This window comes from Balaenoptera musculus, chromosome 13 (genome assembly GCF_009873245.2).
Source record: "Balaenoptera musculus isolate JJ_BM4_2016_0621 chromosome 13, mBalMus1.pri.v3, whole genome shotgun sequence".
Taxonomy (NCBI): domain Eukaryota; kingdom Metazoa; phylum Chordata; class Mammalia; order Artiodactyla; family Balaenopteridae; genus Balaenoptera; species Balaenoptera musculus.
Window position 1 is genome coordinate 50,027,362 of NC_045797.1, and position 18,960 is coordinate 50,046,321.

The 18,960-nt window shown below is 40.4% G+C and overlaps 1 protein-coding gene across 2 annotated transcripts in view; it reads right to left on the reverse strand.

Annotated features, from left to right (window-relative positions):
- Nucleotides 1–776: 776 nt before the first annotated feature.
- The window catches only part of STON1 (stonin 1), a 56,359-nt gene continuing 38,175 nt past the window's right edge, over nt 777–18,960 (reverse strand). For both annotated transcript variants that reach the window (XM_036873835.1, XM_036873836.1), the window contains exons 2-4: nt 13,809–15,770; nt 6,345–6,547; nt 777–3,823 (exon numbers count right to left, since the gene is read on the reverse strand). In XM_036873835.1, the coding sequence (XP_036729730.1) occupies nt 3,749–3,823; nt 6,345–6,547; nt 13,809–15,723 (2,193 nt within the window). In that variant the 5' untranslated portion in view covers nt 15,724–15,770 and the 3' untranslated portion in view covers nt 777–3,748. The remainder of the gene's footprint in view (nt 3,824–6,344; nt 6,548–13,808; nt 15,771–18,960) is intronic.

Below are 18,960 nucleotides of genomic sequence, written 5' to 3' on the forward strand. Positions count from 1 at the left end.
TTGGTTTTTATTAGAGCTGATTTATCTTCATATCTTTAATGCCCCCCCAAAACACACACACTTTATCTGAAATAGATTCTGTAAAATTGCATACAAATAATTTTCTAAACTTAAAAAAATTTCTTTACATGCACATCATTTCTAGTTGCCAAAGTTTGCAAGTTCCTTAGAATTCTCCTGGTGATAAAGTTCATCCCGTTGGGAAGAATTGCAAAAGACTATAGTTCATTTATCCAGGTTATCAACACCTTCATTGTCTTTGAGTTATTTTACAACTCTGTAAATTTTAGAAAACTGATAATAACATACATGATCTTTGTCCATACAAATGCAAGTTAATTAGGGGAAACTGATTATTGACATTGGCCTATGGATAGATCCATTTTGCATCTATTTGTAAACTCTTTTCAGAATTCCTTATTTCCTGTATGTGTCTCTGCTCTTTGAATTCTCCTTAGAACCACTTGTAACATCTTACCAGTTCCCTCCTTAGTTAATGAGTTAAGTAAGATCTTGGGCACATACTCATATCATTTCTTTATGAGAGTAATGATTACATCCTCTTTTAAAAATCTTCCCTTAACATCACAAATTGTAGTTTGATCGTGTTATTTTTCCAGGATGTGCCTAGACGCCATGTACACTGAGTCCTTAATAGTGAAGCAGGTATACATTTGCCTGACAGAGTCAATTGGTTAAGGTTATTGAAATTGATTTCATACCTTAAAAAAAATTGCCCCAGACCTTGCAAAAGAAGATATAAGTCCATTGCACAGCAAGAATCATTTGAAATACATCTTTAATTTTAAAAAATCAATATGCAATCTACAGAATACTTCGTTACATGATTATTAAGGCTCAATCTGTTTTATATTTGTATTGATGACATAAAATCATATTTTGAATAAGATATAATAATACTTAGTCATTATTAAGGAAGGCCTTCTGACCTAATTTATAAGAGAAAAAGGGCTATATCAAAAGCACAGACCCAGAATGAAGGAAACTAAAACCCTAGAACTGTTTAATATATAAATCAGGTCAAAAAATGCCAGCCTTTATTCATGCTAGGAAGGGTTTTTTTCCATACTTTTTTTAATGGATACACTATTTCTATCCCCATAAAAAAAGAAAATGTCCTTAAATTCAGATCTGTAAATTGATCAGGTAACCATCAAGCCCTGAATTCATTTACGCAGTTAATAGGATCCTTTGACTGGAAAGGCAACCAGACCAAACCAATTAGAGCAGAACAATTCATCCCAAACTGGCCAACTCCTTGGAAGTCTGCCATTGTGTCAATTAAACAAACGACCCCCAAGGGGGTCAAACTCATTAAGCATTGATCTAAATTACCTAAATTAAAATGCTAGAAAGGAGTAGTTCCTCCTTCATTCACTTCCTTCCTCCATTCCCTACCTTAAAAGCAGGAGTTTTTATTGTTGTTGTTTTGAAGATCATCATTTACTTTCTGGCAAAGGATATTCTACTTCTTAATTTGTAAGTCTAAGTGGACCCTACCTGATTTTTCACTTAGAGCATCAGGATCACATTTGACCTTCTGCCATTTCTGAGGTCAGAAGAATTGTATTAAAAAGCCTCTCCACCTGACACAGAATGTTAATTTAACGTTAAGTAATGAATATTTAAGGATCCTAATAGATGTGCAAATGAACAATTATGCTGCAGCACCCCGCTGTTCCTGCCAGCAACCTTTGCATTGCTGCAGAAACTCACTTGGGCTTCAGTCAGCCTTTTGTTACATTTCCAGCACTGAATCTTGAGATGTTCCTGAAGGCTGGAGGGCCGGTGAATAAATGACCCCAGCAGTGAGGTACCCACACATACGGGCAACCTGTGAAGCCTAAGGGGTGATTAATTGAACCCTGGGCTGAAATTACTTTGAGGTGTAAATATTCATCAAGTTCATCTGAATCAGACTCTGAGTTCTTTATGGGCAGGATGCCATAAGACAGATCTGAAAGGACCAGCAGTAATTAACCCAGCTACCGTCCCTGGTATCATGGAGCTGCATCAGGTTCGGCCCGCCTCCATATTTGTTCTGAGCAGATTGAAGTCACTCCAGAATGTGCCACACCAGACGATGAGGCAGGATGGAATTTTTTTTAAATGACACGCACATAGATTTGCCCTCCTGTACATCAACAGTGAGTCTCAAGCATATGATATTATGAGCAATACATCAGCTGAAGTTAAAAAGAGCAATACTAATTCATTTTAACAGTCAACTTTTGCGTTCTTTGCCTTTACAGTAAAATAATGAAAAGCATTAAATCTGCTGATTGATGCAGATCATAAATGTTTGTTTTAATCTGCATTTTTAACAGATTAAAATGAATGTGATGTAACATTAAATAAAATGTATGAGACAAACTCTGTGGGCCAACAAATAATGTTGTTTGGAAGAACACTATTATATCAGTTTTGACTCAAAACAAATCTAGTAAATAAAGAAAAATACCTCCTAATCATATTTAAGGATCAACATAAATTGAAGGTACATTAATACCACATTTTTTCCACATGTTTTTCTGACTAAAAAAATACCTAGAATATAGATTTCCTAAATTTAAAAGTCTGACCTTTCACTGTAAACACTGAAAGGAAATTATAAACAGAATTATAACTGCTAATGCCATTGGCTTTTCATTAAAAAACAAACATTTACCTGACTTTGAAGAATAGAAATATCACTTCTTAGAAACGTAGATAAAATAATCTAGTGTCTTTCACTTTGCTCATCTTTTAAAGAAAATTACTCTAAATTAAGCAGAATTAGCATAAATAGCATGATAGCAGAACTAACATAAAATAATCGTAATATGATTTAGACTTCTACTCAAGAGAAGCTTGTGTTAATTACAAAAAAAAAAAAATACTTTATCAAAATACATTCTTAGAGTCTGCACTTCTGGGAAACAATATTCATGAACTTTAAAAATTCATTTTTAACATACATAAATATTTTAACTAGTGTCCAATAATACTGGGATTCCATTTTGAAAGGAATCTCTCCAAGCAAAGGGCAATATGTCTTAGTGACTTGTACTAAAATATGTATATCAACAGAACTAGCTTCTTTGCAGCACACACCAGAATACAAATGTATTTTGAAAATAATGATACCGTGGGTGAAAGACAGGTACCAAATACAGCTGATGGTTACTCACCAGCGTGGTAATAGGACAAGAAGATAAATAATTCAGAGTCAGAGACAGTCCCACATCTCCATGTTAGCCTGTGGTTTCAACATCATCCTACAACTAGCCACGTTTCAGAGAAGAGCAAGAGGGAAAATGAAGTAATTTGGTTTATGTCTCCTTTGATTGCCTCGTCCTCTAGTACTAGTGCTAGCTCAATAAGAAGAGGTAGGGGCTGGCGGATAATAAACATGACCCCAGGTAACCCAGAGGGCAAAACAATCAGCCACCAAGTAATCAAAAATCAAAAATGCTTTGGCCAAGTGGCTGTCAGGTCACAATAACAGCGCCTTTGAGTTTCACTAGGAAACAAAAACATCACGAAAATTATAGACACAGTTTAGATCACACCCCCAGGGCACAAACATATCAAAAGCATAACGTACAGACGGTTCGGTTGCAGGTCTAAACTTCTCTAAACGTAACCACTGGACCTGTCATTTCCACGCTACAGTAGCAGAACTTGGCGTGGTTTCTGTGAATTCCGTATTTGGAAAGTGGGTCGTCATCACTGTCTCTTGCTACTCCTACTGAGTTACGCAGTCACCAGCTTTATCTGGGTCTTCTCCATCGATTTTAATCCACTTCTTTTCTATTTCAACCTGTCACGTAAAAGCAAAACAGGGGCAGCGTTAACAAATGCAACACAGCGTAACATCGCTTCGGTCCTCGTTTGCAAATGAGGCAAGGACTGCAGCCACCACATCCTCTGGACACAAACACAGCCCGTCTACCCTGTCATGCCCGTTCCCAAGTGAAGCACACTGCTCTCCTTTGGGACAACAGAGTCTCCCAAATCCTTCCCTTCTAGGGTCACATCTTGAAGAGGACAAACTTTCTTCTAAGTCAGACACAGGTTTTATAAAATGTATACAGACTACATATACTGATAAGACATTTACAAATCTGGCTAGACATGTGATCAAAGATGCCCCCGAGTATCATATATCCAGCCTCTGGCCCACCTGAGATTTAGAGCACACCCAAAATCATCTCTCTAACTAAAACTAGTTTACAACAGTAAACAGTTGGGCCAAACCATCTGCCTGCCCCTCATCTTTTTCATCTCACCTCAAACGGTACCTCCTCACAGAGGCCCTCCAGGACCACACTAGATAAGGAAGCCCTCCATCCCTCTCTATCCTGTGACCCTCTTTTACTCTCTTCTTAGAATCTGTCACTACTTAAAATTACGTTATTTGCTTGTTTACTAATTATTTTTTGTTCCACCACTAGAAGGTAGGCTTTATGAGGACAGGGAGTTGTCTTTTGTTCACCTTTGTGTTCCCAGCATCTACAGCAGCAGCTGGCACTTTGAAATTGCTCAATAAATACTTATTAAATGGAAGATAACATTTTGAAACTGACTGCCACCAGTGCTATTAAAGCTAAAGAGACTTTGGTATATAATTTTGAGCGGTCCTCTACAACTATGTGAAACTGGCACATCCCCTGAACAGCAAACAGTATAAATGACATCTCCATGTGCACCTGACACACATTTCGGTCACACATAATACTTAGATGCCTAGTGTTACAGGTCAGGGTCCCCAAGAAGCAGATGCTGAGATGGAGACTGGTGTGCAGGAAGTTTACTGGGGAGGGCTGCTGGGGTGGACACCTGACGAGGAGAGGAGGGGGCAGAACAGGAAGAGGGAGAGGTCGGGCCGCAAAGCAGTCACAGTAAAGGCTTCAGCCCATCCCCAGGGAGGGCTGAAGCTAGCAAGGCCCTGCAGGGTTATTCCAACTTGAGGTAAAAGGGTCTTTAGACCCCTGATCCACCAGTTACTGGACACAGGCTGCCCCAGGAAGGGGGCGTGACCTGGAGCATGGCATCCTTCTTCATCCAGGGCAATTCCCAGCTGCCGAGGGAATAAGTCCTTCAGTCCTGAAGGGGCTGCACAGAACAGCACCCACTCATCATTCATTTTACCAATAGAATAAAAATCACTGGACCCGAACATACAGGCTTCTGAACAGATAGTCCAAAATAAAGAAAAATCCAGACTTGGTTACTATATTATAGAACCACCAGTTGGTGCTAATGATGTCTTACATAATCACACCATTTCAAGATACTATGGGGGACTTCCCTTGTGGCGCAGTGGTTAAGAATCTGCCTGCTCATGCAGGGGACATGGGTTCGCGCCCTGGTCCGGGAAAGATCCCACATGCCACGGAGCAACTAAGCCCGTGCGCCACAACTACTGAGCCTGCACTCTAGAGCCCGCGAGCCACAACTACTGAGCCTGCGGGCCTAGAGGCCGTGCTCCACAACAAGAGAAGCCACCGCATTGAGAAGCCTGCACACTGCAATGAAGAGGAGCCCCCGCTCGCCACAACTTGAGAAAGCCTGTGTGCAGCAACAAAGACCCAATGCAGCCAAAAATAAATTAATTAATTAAAAAAAAAAGATACTATTGGAAATGTGTGGCAGAGGTTATCTCTATATCTAAGTCTGAAGATGAGAAGGAAAAGCAAGTTTAGGAACAAACTTGTGCAAGTGTATGTCACTCTTTAATTCATCTGGCGCAAGAATGCAGATGAGCTGATGGTGAACGTTTAAAATTGTGGTGATAGAGTAACTCAGTATTTCCCAAAGAGTGCTCCACAGAATACTATTCCAGAAGATATTGATAGGTGTTTTACAGGAGACAAGATTCCATAATTGATGAGTTGTGAGAAACTGAGTTAAGTTTAACAAGTTTCTTTATTGCAGAACTTCTCAGAGCCTTTGTTCAACATTAATTTAGTGTACGACGTTCCCCAACTTATTTTTTTCTTGGTTCATTATATGGGACATATGTTCCATAGAACACATCTTGGGAAATGCTGTTCTAACAAAATCTTTATTATAAATATGCTTCTGAAATGTGAACTTATTTTTAATGCCCTGTTTTTCATTGAGAGCTGAGTTAAGTACACAGCACTGTGTCCTCAGGCTCCCAATGTTCTCTAGAACTGAGGGGAAGAACCAGGCTCACTGGTGACCATCACTCTTTTCTAGGTCAAATACACACATACACACACACAGTCACTTAAGAGGGCAAAGCAAATATCTAAAGCCAAATCAGGTCAAAGCTTCGGAAGCCCCAACTTGAACTCCAGGGCTTCGGGATGTACCTGGATGTTGTAGCAGGCTCGCTGATGAACATGTTTCTGTGGCTGGACATCACTCTCCACCCCCAGAGACCTGACCTCTGTCCTTGAGGCACAGGTGTCAAGAATCCCAAACTGAACAGTAGCAAATGGATACCAATCAGAGGGAATTTCTTGGTCTGATCCAAGTTCTAGTTTGTATGACAAACAATGGGGCTGATCAGGACCTTGAAGAAAAAAATCAAATGGTCAGTCAAAGTATTTCAATGGCCACTGAACATTTCTCTTGAGCATAAGAGGCATGCATCCCTCTCTTTAATAAGCATTTCCATTAGCACTATGGTTGTGTGAATTCCATTAAACGACATACCATAAAAATTCACAATTTTGCACTAACTGGAGGGAAGTCTACCTGCATTTTTTAAGTACTGGCTTTAAAATAAAGTACAACTTTATCATTATATAGTTATATATGTTAACTCCCAAAATGTTTTCAATGAGAAGTATGCTGTTTCTTTTTTTAAAAAGAAAGTTTAATATTTCATTTAATTATTCAAATAAAACAATGACCAACAATACAGCGATCAGAAAAATTTAGAATTACATCAAGTTCATATGTGAGTGCCTTCTATTGGGTGATTCTAATTCAGAATAATAAAAGTATGCTAAGTTTTTTAAATTAAAAGGTGAGTAATATTTATATTAAGCATCATTATTTGGCTATAATGTGCATAAGATCTGTAGAGAAAGAAAACTTTCTCTTAAGTAGACTGAATAAGATCTTACAATAATTCTTAATTTATTCATTTTCTTACCACTCTATTTATTGATAGATTATAATTTAAGGTAAATTTCAGCCTAAATTAGGTCACATTATAAAGAATTATGATTTTTTTAAAAAGTTAAACTTAATGAATTTTTTTACATTTCAGAAAATATTCTAGGCCAAGTATTCTTTTTTTAGTAGAGTGGATTATTTTTTAGTACACTGATTGCCACTCACCCTCCTTAAAGCTCTGACTGGAACAAATGTACCGTGTAAATATGGGCATACTGACTTTCAATGTTTCAATGAAATATCTGTTTTCACTTCACTTTGCCATATATTGAGCATCTACTCTATGCCAAGCCAGGCTCTGTGCCAGACCTAGGGATATCAGATACACACAAAAGCTTTAAGAGGGGTCAGGTACTGTGTGTGTGTGTTTATGTGTGTGTGTTACAATGGAGTAAAAAATATTTTCAATGTAATCACTGTAGTAACTCTATAAATGTTCCATGATTCTGTTGCCTTAGTCCACAGCATCTACATATCCCATGCAGCTATCTTTACTTAAATTAAATGTATGAGATGACAATAATTTCAAAAGCCAGATTAAATTACTACACCACTGACACGACTCAAGAAAGAACATTTCCATCAGAATATAGCTTTAGGCACAAAAACAAGAGTTTAAAGGATTTCACTTAATTCTTAAAAGATAAATTGCCTTTCATTCCTTACAACCTGTTTCTTGTAGAGAGACTAATAGAATTCTAAGGGTGTAAAAGGACTTGAGAACTCATCCATCAATTAACCAACAGATGCTCATTAGCGTTTCCTCTCACTTGTAGGGGAGGACAACAGCAGCCTCAGAGGTGCTCTAAGCTACCCAGATCACTGCAGGCAAGTGATAACTTTATTCACACACACACAAAGCCAGCGGAGATTCCACAATCCATTAGCCTTTCTGGCCTTCTGTCTGCAGGATACCTAAGTTTATTTAAACTTAATTCAGGCACTCTTCAGTCCTTTATGGCATAGTGGTTAAGCACATAAACACTGGACTCAGATGGCCCAGGGTCAGATCCCAGCTCTGCTACTTAAAAGGTGGGTGACCCTTGGCAAGTTATTTGATCTCTCTGAGCCTCAGTCTCCCCATCTGAAAATGGGGGTGATGATGATGGTAACAACACAAACCTTATGGGATTGCTGTGAGGATTAAACAAGCTAGTTGGCACACATAAGAGCTCTAGGGACATGGTATACTGTAGTGGTATAGATAGAAGTGCACAGTGCTATTCAATTATAAATTCAGTATTGTTATTTAATTACCATAATTTTGCTAATGAAAGCACCATGAATTCTATACTTTTAGAGCTGAAAATGATATTGCAGATGATCTAATTGATATTAGATGTGAATATTGATATTCACATTTTAAAGAAAAACTGTTTTGGAACTTTTGCAATGAAAATCACCCAAGCTGCAGACCTAGTACTCCAAAAATAGGTTTAAAAACAAAACCTTTGTACCCACTTTTCTAAAAAACTGGTAAAAGAAGAACGTTTTTCCTTTCAAGTTTTCTGGCATATTTTTCCTGGCTTTTAAAACTCTAAATACTCTACAATATTTAATAACTCACACTCCCTTTGGACTTTGATATCCATGAAGAGAAGTATCATGTCCGTCCTTAGCACAAGCCTGGCACATTTGGGGCTCAAAGGATATTTGTGGAATTTACAAGTGACTGAATAAAAGATAGAGGAAAATCATGTTCTTTATCTCAGTACTGACCACCAGGGGGCACTCTCGGGCTTCTGTAATTAGTCCCTCATCACTTTCTAAGGACCAGGAATGCAAATCACGAAATCTATTTAGATCTAGTAGACACCGGGTCCCTCTTGCACCAAAATATTTCACATCTGAAACTGAATTGGTGAGAGCTGGAGGGAATGAATGGTAGAAGGATGACACAAGTAGTGGAGGAGGAGAGAACCAGTGTGCTGAAGAGAGAGCAAAGAAAAAAGTAAAGGCGCGTCATATTTAAAAACTGGTAAAATTGGGAAAGTGGAGATAGATACATTTGTTAATTGACCCTCCACCATGCTCACTTCTCTTTCTAATTCTACGCTACCATATGTACCCTCTATGGCTAATCGGTGTTTTCAAACGTCCTCATTCTCTTCTCCCTCTCCTTCCTCCCTTTTCCTCTCTCCCTCCCCTTCCTTTTCCACCACCTTCTCTTCTTCCTCCTCCCCCCTCCTCATCTTCCTCCTCCTCCCTCCCCTCCTCCTCCTCCTCTTTCCCACCCCCAGCAAAATCTGTGCACAAGAAACTGTCCTCTGCTGTCATTCACACCTTAGCCTGAATGAACTACCTGGGGCCAACCTTTCTTGTAAAACGAAAGGCTCACCCACTCTTAAAGGAATATTAAGCATTGACGTGCTGGTAGAAGAGACATTTAAGGAGCCAGCATCCCTTCCCACCTCCCCTGAAATCACATATAAGTTATTTCACCAATAGGAAAATTCAATTCCGATCTAACAAATCCCCAGGAAAGGGGCATAAAATATTTTTTTTAATTAGTACATATACTTCATATTTTTTTTAGTTTCCTTTTTTAAAAAAATTTTTTATCTAACGGGTTTTTCAGAAACTAGCTTGAAAGGGTAACGTGTTAAAGACCCTCTTTTAAAATCCTCTGTTCTCTAAATACCCAAGTGATTTTAAAATCATATAGAAACATCAAGATACTCTAAGTCCTTGCTCCTCTACGTGAGGTCCGTGGCCAGCCGAGCTGCCATCACCGGAGCACGTGTGGGTGACACAGTACGGGGGAGCCCCACCTGCTGATTCAGAGTCCATATTTTAACAAGGTGATTCATATGCACACAAAAGTTTGAGAAGCACTGCCTTAGGATAAAGATTTCCGCTCTGCCCCAACCTTACTCTTTCTATGCTTTTTCTCAAGAAGCAAAATGCCAGGCAGCCTCTTACTCTGCATTATCCTCCCCCCACCCCTATCGTGGAGAAGCCTTGGTGACGGGGCCACGTGATCCCAGAAGTGTCTGGGCCCCAGCCTGGCTCAGAGCTTCCCCCTGCCCACCCCCGACTCCAGACACAGCCTCACTGCCTTTTCCCGGGCCTCCTCTTGGTGCACAGACCTGATTTGAACAAAGCAGCTTTGATCCCAAAGAATTTGGTCAGTGAATTCTCACCATGTAATTGTCTGGAATGCTTGTAAAATGTCATTCTGTGTGAGCCTGGTGCTATGACAGTCTTCCACAAGAACTCCCAGAGGCCAAGACCAAGTCCAGCCAGCCTCTCTGGGAATGCACACTCTTCGAATTGTTCTCAGTGAGCTCAACTGTTGGTAAATATGGATGGGAGGGCAATAACAGGGCTCTAGAAGACACAGGGATACACGGAGCAGGGAGGAATGATGCCTAGGAGGCCATGACAGGCCTCCCAGGAGAGGTACGAGGCCAGCTGCATGGGAGAGCCTCTTACAAGCACCAATAGCTGGGCCTCACCCCCGGAGTCTGATTGGTAGGGATGAGGCCTAAATATGGGTATTTTAAATATTAAAGCTCTAACGATTTTAATGACTCTAACATGCAGCCAGGACTGGGAAACAGATTTTAAAAGGAGTGAGGACAGGCTATCTCAGCTAATGGCACCATCGCCCACCCGGACCTGCTCCCAGCCCCTCCCTTTCCCCCAGGCCCATAGACCATCTGTCACTGTCTCGGGGTCACCTCTTCTGAATTCGCTCACCCACCGCTCACCTCTGTCTCAGTGCTCCCACTGCCCTCCACCTTGCTCAGCCTCTCTCCCCTCCTACCAGCCTCCCTGTACTATAATCTACTCCTGAATCTTTCCTCTGCAACCGTACGCCTGACTTTCTAAAACAAGGTAGGATTCCGTCACAGTCATGCCTGAAAACATTCCGGAGGCCCTGCTGACAAACTCCACACCCCACAGCATGGCTCACGACCCTCTTGGCAGGCTGGTTTCTTCTCCAACTATCCCCTCGGTCCCATAACTCAGGTAAGATCCCCCATTGACACGCCTGTGTTTCTGCTGTTTCTATCCTTGATGGAGTCCCACTGATTCTCACAGGCCAAGCTGAAGCATCACCTCTCCAGCAAAGCCTTCCCTACTGCCCCCTGCAGTTGAGGACTCCTTTCTCTGGGACCCCTATTAGATAATGTCTGTACACGTTCCAGAATAGGAGAGAGCAGATTTCCACAGCTCATTTGGATAGTTGTTTCCGCGTCTGCCTCGCCTACTAGACTTATGTTTCCAGACAGCAGGGATCATGTTTGCATCTGTATCCCCCAAGCACCCAGCAAGGAGCCTGTACCTAGAGGAAATTCAGTGGGTGTTTGTGGAATGGACGTGTGAATGAGTGAGCCCTCTTACTAAATTCTTGTTGACTGAATCAATTAACTCTACCATTAATTCTGAGAAAATGCACTGTTATGAACAGGATCATTTTCACAAGAAGCTTTGTATGTTGTTCTTCCAAAATTAGAAAAGAAGGATTGGTATGGGTTCTCAGTTTGAAAATTAAAAAAAAAAGTGTGGTTGCCCCGGAGGGTCTAGCTGGAGTGCCTGCTCCGAGGTAGAGCAGCTGGAGTGGGCTCCTTGCAAACCTGTCCCCCTGGCCCTCTGACCCCAGCTGGACAAGCCAGCAGGCTGAGCCCTCTGTGCTCCTCTCTCAGAGGCATAAGCATTGCTGCAAATCCATGCAAAAGGTGCACCTGACCTTTTGTTCTGGGCCCAGAACAACAGGAGTCAGGTTATCACCCAGACCTCAGAGGACATCTGGGGACCAAGGAGGTTACAGTTCGCGTTCCAGCCTGCCTCCCCCTTTCCCTTTGTGTTCAGCAAAATAAAAGGCAACGATATTCTGATTTTTATAACGTCTCTCACCTAAAAGTAGCACAAATAACTTTGAGAATAGATCCCTTGGAACCACACACTCAAAACCTCAAAATCTGTTTCCCTGGGGGGAGATAATCTGAGAATGGTTTGAACTTGCTCCTCCAGCAACGTTATCAAGAAGGCAGGAAGCATTACCGCTGTGGATGATATCCTGGAAGATATTCCCATCATGCTGGAGTTGACCAGGAGGTGCCGTCAGAGGTCACGCCTGTGACCACGCTATCCTATCACTGCCTCTCCCCGCCCTGGGCCTGGGCTCTTCTGGCTGTTCCTTGGAACTAGAAAGTAACCACCAACTACCGTGAGTCAGGAGAACACTGTGGAGGGGAATTTGGCATGAATGGAGAAAAGCAGGGAGTGTCAGGAAAGGCTACTGAATGGGGGCTTCCCTTCAGCACAGGGGCCTAGGACTCCTCAGCTGCCAGCTGTGTCTCTCACCTGCTGGGCCCTGTCTGTAGCTCAAGATACAATCAGTCGACAGATGTTAAGCCAGAAAATTGCAGGGCACAGACAAGGTGACATGCTGCCCCTTAGGTCCACTGTAGTCTGGGGCTAGCTCTTCCTGCCCCAAAACATCACGAGACCTGCAGAGCAGTTTCCCTCAACCTGGGTCATACATTAGGTTCACCTGGGGAGCTCTCAAAACATATGGGTGCCTGGGGCCCTCCCCCAGAGATTCTGATTTAATTGGCATAGAGTAGAGCTTGAACATCAAGGTTATTTAAAAGCTCTCAGGCTATTCTGACGGCCAGTTTTGAGAAACACTGCTGTAGGTCCACCCTGAATAAAAATGCTTCCTCTGCAGTCCACAGCATGGAGGGCCCTAGGATGTAATTAAATTCTCCTGAAGGATTAGACCAGCTGTGAGCTATTTGGAAACAGGGATCAATCTTACTTCTCTTTAGCCCCAGCACCTGATGTGGCACTTGGAATACAGTAAGTGCTCAATAAAGGTTTGCCTAAATGATGAATGCATCAACTCAGATGCCCCAAATCTGCCCCCAACTTAGCTCCATAGCCCAGTGTTCTGCCAGAAATAACTGAACTAAAACAGGCAGCAGCCCTAATTTCAAATTTTGCTTTTTTGCTTTATTATGTTACACCCACTACTAACTTACTACTTTAAAATAAATGCAGTGCTAGGGCTGTCTCTTCAAAGTTCTAAACTTCTAGATTCATTGTTTGCTTTGCAAAATAAAAAAAAGTAACCGAATTTTAATGCTTAATTAAAATTAAAACAACTTGTCAAGATGGTCAAATTGGTCAATTCAGCAAAAGAAATTAACTTGGGTAAAAATGAAAGGTAGTCTTATTTCAAGAAGCACGGAACAAAACCTAAGGAGGAAGTGGTACTGGCTGAGAATACAAAAAAGTTCAGGTATATTCAAGGATGACAGATCTTAAAAGGTCAGTTAGGGAATCTAAGCTATATGAACAATAATTTTAATATTTGAGGCTGACGGTTGATGTCAAGAGGTCCAACTAGAAATTTTCCCTTGGTACCGCCATCCATAATAAAATCCTAGCCTCAGATGGTATTTCTTATGATATCTTAAAAAAATTTTAGGCTAAACTTATCTGGTAGAAATAGGCATAAGGGAACACAATAAACCAGCTGTTTGACTAAATGTTCCATCTCCCACCCAGCGATGTAAGCATGGCCTCAGCTGACTGACGTTACCCCATCTGCCTCAGCCTGGTTTCAACCCAAGGAGGAGGGTGAAAACATTTAAGTGACTTCACATGAAAATCAGCTTGGCGTGTTGAATATTTACTTGAATTTTTATCAGGAAGCCGGTCTATCTTCCATACGACGGCCCGGTAGGCACTCTCATATTTTGCTGACCCCACAGTGACCTGTATGACAGGTTCAGATTCAGGTTCATGTAAACTCCCCAGACACGCCCGGCGGTTCATTTTGGCTTTCAGGGACTTCTGCCTCTGGAGGTTCATGGTCCAGAGGGCCTTGATCCACTGCGATGGAACAGGAAAGTGTATCATTATGTTGTCACAGGACCTCAAGGATGGTCTCTGGACCAACGGGGCCATGTTGACAAAGGCCTGAAGCTCCACATACGCCCCCTGGACAACCACTACAGACTTCAGGGAAAAGGGAAGATCTTCCCCGCTATACAAGGTCTTGAAACGCATCAGCTCAAACCGGCAGGCATCCAGGGGTACAAACTTAATGATTCTTGATTGCTCAAATTCTTGTGCTTTCACACACTTATGAAAATGATAGTCAAGAATATCAATCCCCTTCTTTTCTGGGTCTTTTTCAAAATAGCATTCATTTCGTTTCTGCAGCTCAAGGTCATTCAAGGTTAAAAAGCATTCTGTGTTCCCATTCACAAAGCAGAGGCAACAGATTTGAGTTATCACAGCACTTTCAACCAATTTTCCTTCTTCTTTAGTGATTTTACCCCAAAAGTTGTCCACAATTTCAAGGAAAATTTCTTGTTCCTCATAGCTCTTCTTTGGTTTTGAAACAGCTGGCAGCTTCATCAGCTCCTCCTCCACACTGGTCAGAAAGTCAAGGAAGTCATGGTACTCTGTGGATCCCAACTTCAGCATTTGTTCTATGTCTGGTTCGTGAACCACTTCTGTCTTAGAATGGTATTTCCTTTTTTCTGTGTAAGACACATGTTCAATCTTCACAGTATGGATTTTTCCTGTCACACTAAAGTTCTCAACTTTGGGTTCAGAAAGCCTGCAGTATGGATTGAGCTGTAACTCTTTAAATGGTTTTTCTAACCCCTTCTCATAATACATTTGCAAAATTCCTCCAGGTAAGACTTTTAGAAAAATTGGCCCCCACTGACGGGAAGACATCATGTTCTTCTTCTCAGGAATTCTCAACATGAAGGACCATCCGGCTTTTGGCTGACTCCTGAAGAGCATGTGGGGGACAAAGGAAGAGGCAGCATCTTCAGCATACAGATACTGCGTAGACAAATTTCCAAATGATTCTTGGTTCTCAGCTGATTGGAGATGTTCAAGTTTCTCACAGATGTAGTTGAGTGAACATTGATTTAAGCCTTTTTGATCAATAGGCATCTCTTTGTCTCTTGATGGGACCATCTTTCTGCTTCCTGGAGGGTCAAAGGTGAGCTGGGAAGCACTGCCTTCATCTTTCCAAAATGGACTTGAAAAGGCACAGTCCTCCTGAAAATACTGAAACTGGGGAGTATCACTTTGGAACCCTAGGCTTTCAGCCTGGTGAGGGCTCATTTCATCTGGAAGACCCACTTTGGGAGCTGGATGTATACATGAGTGGTCACTGAGTAAGGAAGCATGGGATAAACAGGTTGGTTTAGTAGGCAATAAGGAAGATCCTGCTCCAGGTATAAGTGGACTGTTTGAAGCTGATTCTGGAATAGGATAAAGCACATGAGTCCCTGCTTTGGGGATGCCAGGAAAACCTGGGAAGTCTTTGGTAGGTGTAGAAAGAGGAGAGTTACTTGGAGGTCCTGGACTGAAATAAAAGTCTATGATTGGAGAGGAGAGAGGGGTACTGCTGGTGGAGGAATATCCACTGGGAAATTCCTTAGTACCAGAAAGGTTCAGTTTAAGTCCATTTGGCCTACAAATGCCTTGATTCTCCAGAGGGAAATTCTTTGACTTTTGAGAAGACTGAAAAGCAGGGTCATCATCAAATGTGACCCAATTGCCTGGGTTTGTGGAGCACATCTTTGGGATCAGATTGTGGTCTTGCCAATGAATCAGATATGTTGTCTCTGTTAAAGGAGAAAGAGAAAATAAGAATATAAAATGAGGGGGAAAAATTCAAGTTACTAGAGGCCATTTGTTCTGAGAAACACTTGGATTTAAAAGTATCCAGATTTATAAATTAACTGAGTTTAAAGAAATGCTTAAAAACTGTAACACTTTTGATGGCTGAATGGATTACAAAAACAAGATCTAACCGTATGCTGTTTATAAGAGACCCATTTTAGATTTAAGGACACACATAGACTGAATGTGAAAAGATGGAAAAAGATATTCTATACAAATAGAAACCAAAAGAGAGCAGGGGTAGCCATGCTAATACAGGACAAAATAGACTTTAAGTCAAAAACTGTCACAAGAGACAAAAAAGGGCATTATATAATGAAAAAAGGGTCAACTCATCAACAAGATATAACAATTATGAGTATCAGAGCACCCAAATATATGAAGCAAACATTAAAAAACTGAAGGGAGAAAAAGATAGCAACACAATACTAGTAGGAGATTTCAATACCCCAATTTCAATAATGGATAGGACATCCAGATAGAAGATCAATAAGGAAACAGAGGACTTGAACAACACTATAGATCAAATGAACCTACCAGACATATACAAAATATTCCACACAACAGCATCAGAATACATTCTTCTCAAGCACATGCATAACATTCTTCAGGATAAATCACATGTTAGTTTACAAAAAAAGTATCAAAAATTTAAGAAGACTGAAATCATATCAAGCATCTTTTCCAACTACAATAGAATGAAACTGGAAATCAAGAGCAGAAAAAAACTGGAAAATTCACAAGCATGTGGAAATTAAGCAATACACTCTTCAACAACCAATGGGTCAAAGAAGAAACCAAAAAGGAAATTAGAAAATATCTTAAGACAGAGAGGGCAGACAGCAGAAGCAAGAATACCACAATCCTGCAGCCTGTGGAACAAAAACCACATTCACAGAAAGACAGACAAAATGAAAAGGCAGAGGGCTATGTACCAAATGAAGGAACAAGATAAAACCCCAGAAAAGCAATTAAATGAAGTGGAGATAGGCAACCTTCCAGAAAAAGAATTCAGAATAATGATAGTGAAGATGATCCAGGACCTCAGAAAAAGAATGGAGGCAAAGATCAAGAAGATGCAAGAAATGTTTAACAAAGACCTAGAAGAATTAAAGAACAAACATCTAGAAGAATTAAAGAACAAACAAACAGAGATGAACAATACAATAACTGAAATGAAAAATACACTAGAAGCAATCACTAGCAGAATAACTGAGGCAAAAGAACAGATAAGTGACCTGGAAGACAGAATGGTGGAATTCACTGCTGTGGAACAGAATAAAGAAAAAACAATGAAAAGAAATGAAGACAGCCTAAGAGACCTCTGGGACAACAGTAAACGTACCAACATTCACATTATAGGGGGTCCCAGAAGGTGAAGAGAGAGAGAAAGGACCCAAGAAAATATTTGAAGAGATTATAGTCAAAAACTTCCCTAACATGAGAAAGGAAATAGTCACCCAAGTCCAGGAAGCGCAGACAATTCCAGGCAGGATAAACCCAAGGAGAAACATGCTGAGACAGACAGTAATCAAAGTGACAAAAACTAAAGACAAAGAAAAATTATTAAAAGCAACAAGGGAAAACTGACAAATAACATAAAAGGAAACTCCCAAAAGGTTAACAGCTGATTTCTCAGCAGAAACTGTACAAGCCAGAATGGAGTGGCACAATATATTCAAAGTGATGAAAGGGAAGAACTTACAACCAAGATTACTCTACCCAGCAAGGATCTCATTCAGACTTGATGGAGAAATCAAAAGTTTTACAGACAAGCAAAAGCTAAGAGAATTCAGCACCACCAAACCAGCTCTACAGCAAATGCTAAAGGAACTTCTCTAAGTGGGAAACACAAGAGAAGAAAAGGACCTACAAAAACAAATCCAAAACCATTAAGACAATGGTAATAGGAACATACATGTCGATAATTACTGTAAATGTGAATGGAGTAAATTCTCCAACCAAAAGACACAGTCTCGCTGAAGGGATACAAAAACAAGACCCATATATATGCTGTCTACAAGAGGCTCACTTCAAACCTAGGGACACATACAGACTGAAAGTGAGGGGATGTAAAAAGATTTTCCATGCAAATGAAAATCAAAAGAAAGGTGGAATAGCAATACTCATGTCAGATGAAATAGACTTTAAAATAAAGAATGTTACAAGAGACAAGGAAGAACACTACATAATGATCAAGGGATCAATCCAAGAAGATATAACAATTATAAATATATATGTACCAAACACAGGAGCACCTCAATACATGAGGCAAATGTTAACAGCTATAAAAGAGGAAATCTTTTATAATAATAGTGGGGGATTTTAACACCTCACTTAAACCAATGGACAGATCATCCAGACAGAAAATTAATAAGGAAACACAAGCTTTAAAAGACACAGTAGACCAGATAGATTTAATTGATATTTATAGGACATTCCATCCGAAAACAGTAGATTACACTTTCTTCTCAAGTGCACAAGGAACATTCTCCAGGATAGATCACATCTTGGGTCACAAATCAAGCCTCAGTAAATTTAAGAAAATTGAAATCATATCAAGCATCTTTTCCGACCACAACGCTATGAGATTAGAAATCAATTACAGGGAAAAAAACGTAAAAAAACACAAACACATAGAGGCTAAACAATACGTTACTAAATAACCAAGAGATCACTGAAGAAATCAAAGAGGAAATCAATAAATACCTAGAGACAAATGACAACGAAAACACAATGATCTAAAACCTATGGGATGCAGCAAAAGCAGTTCTAAGAGGGAAGTTTATAGCAATAAATCCTACCTCAAGACACAAGAAAAATCTCAAATAAACAATCTAACCTTACACCTAAAGGAACTAGAGAAAGAAGAACAAACAAAACCCAAAGTTAGTAGAAGGAAAGAAATCATAAAGATCAGAGCAGAAATAAATGAAATAGAAACAAAGAAAACAGTAGCAAAGATCAATAAAACTAAAAGCTGGTTCTTTGAGTAGATAAACAAAGTTGATAAACCTTTAGCCAGTCTCATCAAGAAAAAGAGGGAGAGGATTCAAATCAATAAAATTAGAAATGAAAAAGGAGAAGTTACAACAGACACCGCAGAAATACAAAGCATCCTAAGAGACTACT